Consider the following 3197-nt stretch of genomic DNA (forward strand, 5'->3'; position numbering starts at 1 on the left):
AAAAATAAAATAAAACATTGTGAACTGAAAAATATTAATGATGCTGTTATTAAAAAATAATTTGACAGCGTATTAACACCTAATTACATTTTACTGACAAATTAAACTTTTGCCACTGAAAAAAATGTATGACATTATAATGGCCTCAGTCAACATCAAAACCAACCACATGACAGTTTAAGGTTAACCCTATAAGCTAAGTAAGTTTCTTAAATTTGATAATCTGTTATGTTATGTTTATGACAGGTTATGTTGTCTTGGTAATGTCAAGTTGTCATGACAAAGACACTGACAGGTTATGATGTATTGGTTTATGTCAAGTTGTCATAACAAAGACAACTCCGAAATGTCATCATTGCATAAAAAATGACATAATTAAGCGAATGACACTTAATGACAGTTGTCATAAACATGCATAAAAACTCCTTCATATTCATGAAACGTGTCATGTCATGATTATGAAGGTGTCATGTCAGTCTTATGCACACCCCTTCAAGTAAAGTGTTACCCCAGTGGTAGGTCTTTACACTGGCTTCCAGGTATATTTAGGATCGATTTTAAAGTACTATTACTTGTTTATAAATCACTTAATGAGCTAGGACCTCAATACATCGCAGATATGCTGATTAAATACAAACCCAACAGATCACTCAGATCAGCAGGATACAAGTCAGTTAGAAATACCAAGAGTTCACTCAAAGCAAGGAGAGTCTGCCTTTAGCTATTATGCCAGCCGTAGTTGGAACCGGCTTCCTGAACAGATCAGATGTGCTCCAACAGTCGCCACATTCAAATCCAGACTCAAAACACATCTGTTTAGCTGTGCATTTGCACCTTATCCTATCTGTTTATTCTTTTTATAATTGTTTTAGTTTACCTTTTTCTTATTTTTGGTTATTATTATTAATATGTTTTTGTATTATTATTATCTTTACAACTGTTTTAATTATGCTTGTTTTTATTTTTTTATTCATCCATATGGTATTCTTTTTTCTCATGCATTTGTTACCACTGTTTTAATTAATTTCTCTGTAAAGCACTTTGAATTGCCATTGGGTATGAAATGTGCTATACAAATAAACTTTTCTTGCCATAAATGCTTGATCTCTGCTAAATGCAGCTTGCAGCTTTAATTTGTTATTGTTATTACTGCTTTTATACTGTTTTTTTTTGTTACATGCATTTTTAATGAGTTGTACAGTACTTTGAGAAACATGCTAACATTAAAGTTGGTTAATTTTAAAGACTGTAACAGACTTTACGAGACTGTACCACATACCACTGTTATTTCTTGAGCAATTAAAAATAAATGTAATTTATTTGAACAGGCCATATAAAATAATATTTTGTTTTAACATTACAGAGAAAAACATATGAACAAGTCACTTCAAGAATTACAGAAAAATTACAAGAACAGCAGCTTAAAAGAGAATCCTGCTCGCAATCGTCTGAAAACAAGTACAGATTTAAATATATCTAAACCATTTAGAAAAATCACCTCTGGAGAGAGAGACAAAAACAAACCCCATAAAACCTTTCTGATGCTGGGAGAAACAGGAACAGGAAAAACAACCCTGATCAACACGATGATCAACTACATGTTAGGAGTAAAGAAAGAAGACAAGGTTTGGTTTGAGATCACAGATGACCAGAGTGACCGAACATCAGCTCAGAGTCAGACCTCCAACATCACTGTTTATGGGTTTTATCTACAAGAGAGTCCAATCCATCTGACAATCATCGACACACCAGGATACGGAGACACAGAGAGTGCTGAAGTGGATAAAGAGATCGCTGAGAGTTTGCTTAGTTTAAGTGAATCTGCAGAAGGCATTCATGAAGTAGATGCAGTGTGTCTGGTGATTAAAGCATCTCAGACTCGACTCTCTGACAGACAAATATACATGTTTGACGCTGTTCAGTCTTTATTTGGGAGAGATATTGCTGAAAACATTGTCTTGCTCATCACACACTCAGATGGATTTCAACCTAAAAATGTCCTGACGGCTGTTAAAGAGGCTAAAGTCAAGTGTGCAGTAGATGACAAGAAGAAGCCAGTGTATTTCCTGTTTGACAATCGTCAGGCAGAACCTGCTGATGAAGATGAAGAAGAAGAACGTGACCAGATGCTGGCTCAATCATGGAATCTCAGTTTTAAAGGAACGGCAGGTTTGTTCAAGTTTCTTGACAACATAAAACCAAAAACCCTGAAGATGACTCAAGAGGTTTTGCAGAAACGGAAGCAGTTGGAGGCAAATATCAATAATCTACAGGAGCGTGTTGAAATGACTGAACTAAAGCAAAATGAGCTGAAACAAACTCAAGAAGCTCTGGAGAAGAACAAGGAACATGTCAAGAACAATAAGAACTTTGAGTATGAAGTTGACGTGCCCTACAAAGAGAAGATTGATATTGATTATTCTCTAGCCAGTGTGGCGATGTGCTGCACCGTCTGTGAGGAGAACTGTCATTATCCAGGATGCTGGTGGGCCAGTAATCTCAAATGGTGCAGTGTGATGAAAGACAACCACTGTAGAGTGTGCACTAATAAATGCCACTACAGCAAACATGTCAAAGAAGCAAAAATATATAAAATAAAGACAAGAAAGGAGAAGAGGACAAATGAAGATTTAAAGAAGGAATATGATGGAAAGATTGGTGACAGTGAGTCTTTGGTCAAGAAGCTGGAAGAAGAACTGAAAGAATTAGAGAAAGAGAAAATAAAACTGGTGAATGAATCTTTTCACTGTGTGGAAACTCTGCAGATGATCGCACTAAATCCTGATTCTCTGATCACACTTCTGCAGATTGATGTTCTGATTGAGAAACTGAAGGAAATAAATGAGCCTGAAAAGGCAGAAACACTGGAAAACATCAAGAAGAGAGCAGGAGAAGGAAAACAAGGAGCTCTGGGATACATAAAAAAAGAATGATAAAAAAAATAAACATGAACATCGCCTCAGCTACTCAAAACCTAACAAAACTGTGAAAATAATATCCTAACAGATTTTCTGCTTCTTTTCAAAAGCTATTTCATCATTGATTCTAACTGCATTGATCTATTATCATTTTTCTATTATCATACTTGGTAATTTGGTTTGGATAAACAATCTGCTAAATTAACTTATGTAAAACTATAGTGATTACTGTAATTATTTTATTTTTTTGGGAAAAAATAAATACTGGATCTGATTATA

General features: G+C 34.9%; 1 protein-coding gene across 1 annotated transcript; it reads left to right on the forward strand.

Moving 5' to 3' along the window:
- The first annotated feature begins 1507 nt into the window (after nt 1-1507).
- On the forward strand, nt 1508-2933 carry LOC137064256 (uncharacterized). The gene has a single exon (XM_067435633.1). The coding sequence runs from the start codon at nt 1542-1544 to the stop codon at nt 2931-2933; it is 1392 nt and encodes a 463-aa protein (XP_067291734.1). The 5' UTR covers nt 1508-1541.
- The last annotated feature ends 264 nt before the right edge of the window (nt 2934-3197 follow it).

The sequence above is a fragment of the Pseudorasbora parva genome, chromosome 24 (genome assembly GCF_024679245.1).
Source record: "Pseudorasbora parva isolate DD20220531a chromosome 24, ASM2467924v1, whole genome shotgun sequence".
Taxonomy (NCBI): Eukaryota; Metazoa; Chordata; class Actinopteri; order Cypriniformes; family Gobionidae; genus Pseudorasbora; species Pseudorasbora parva.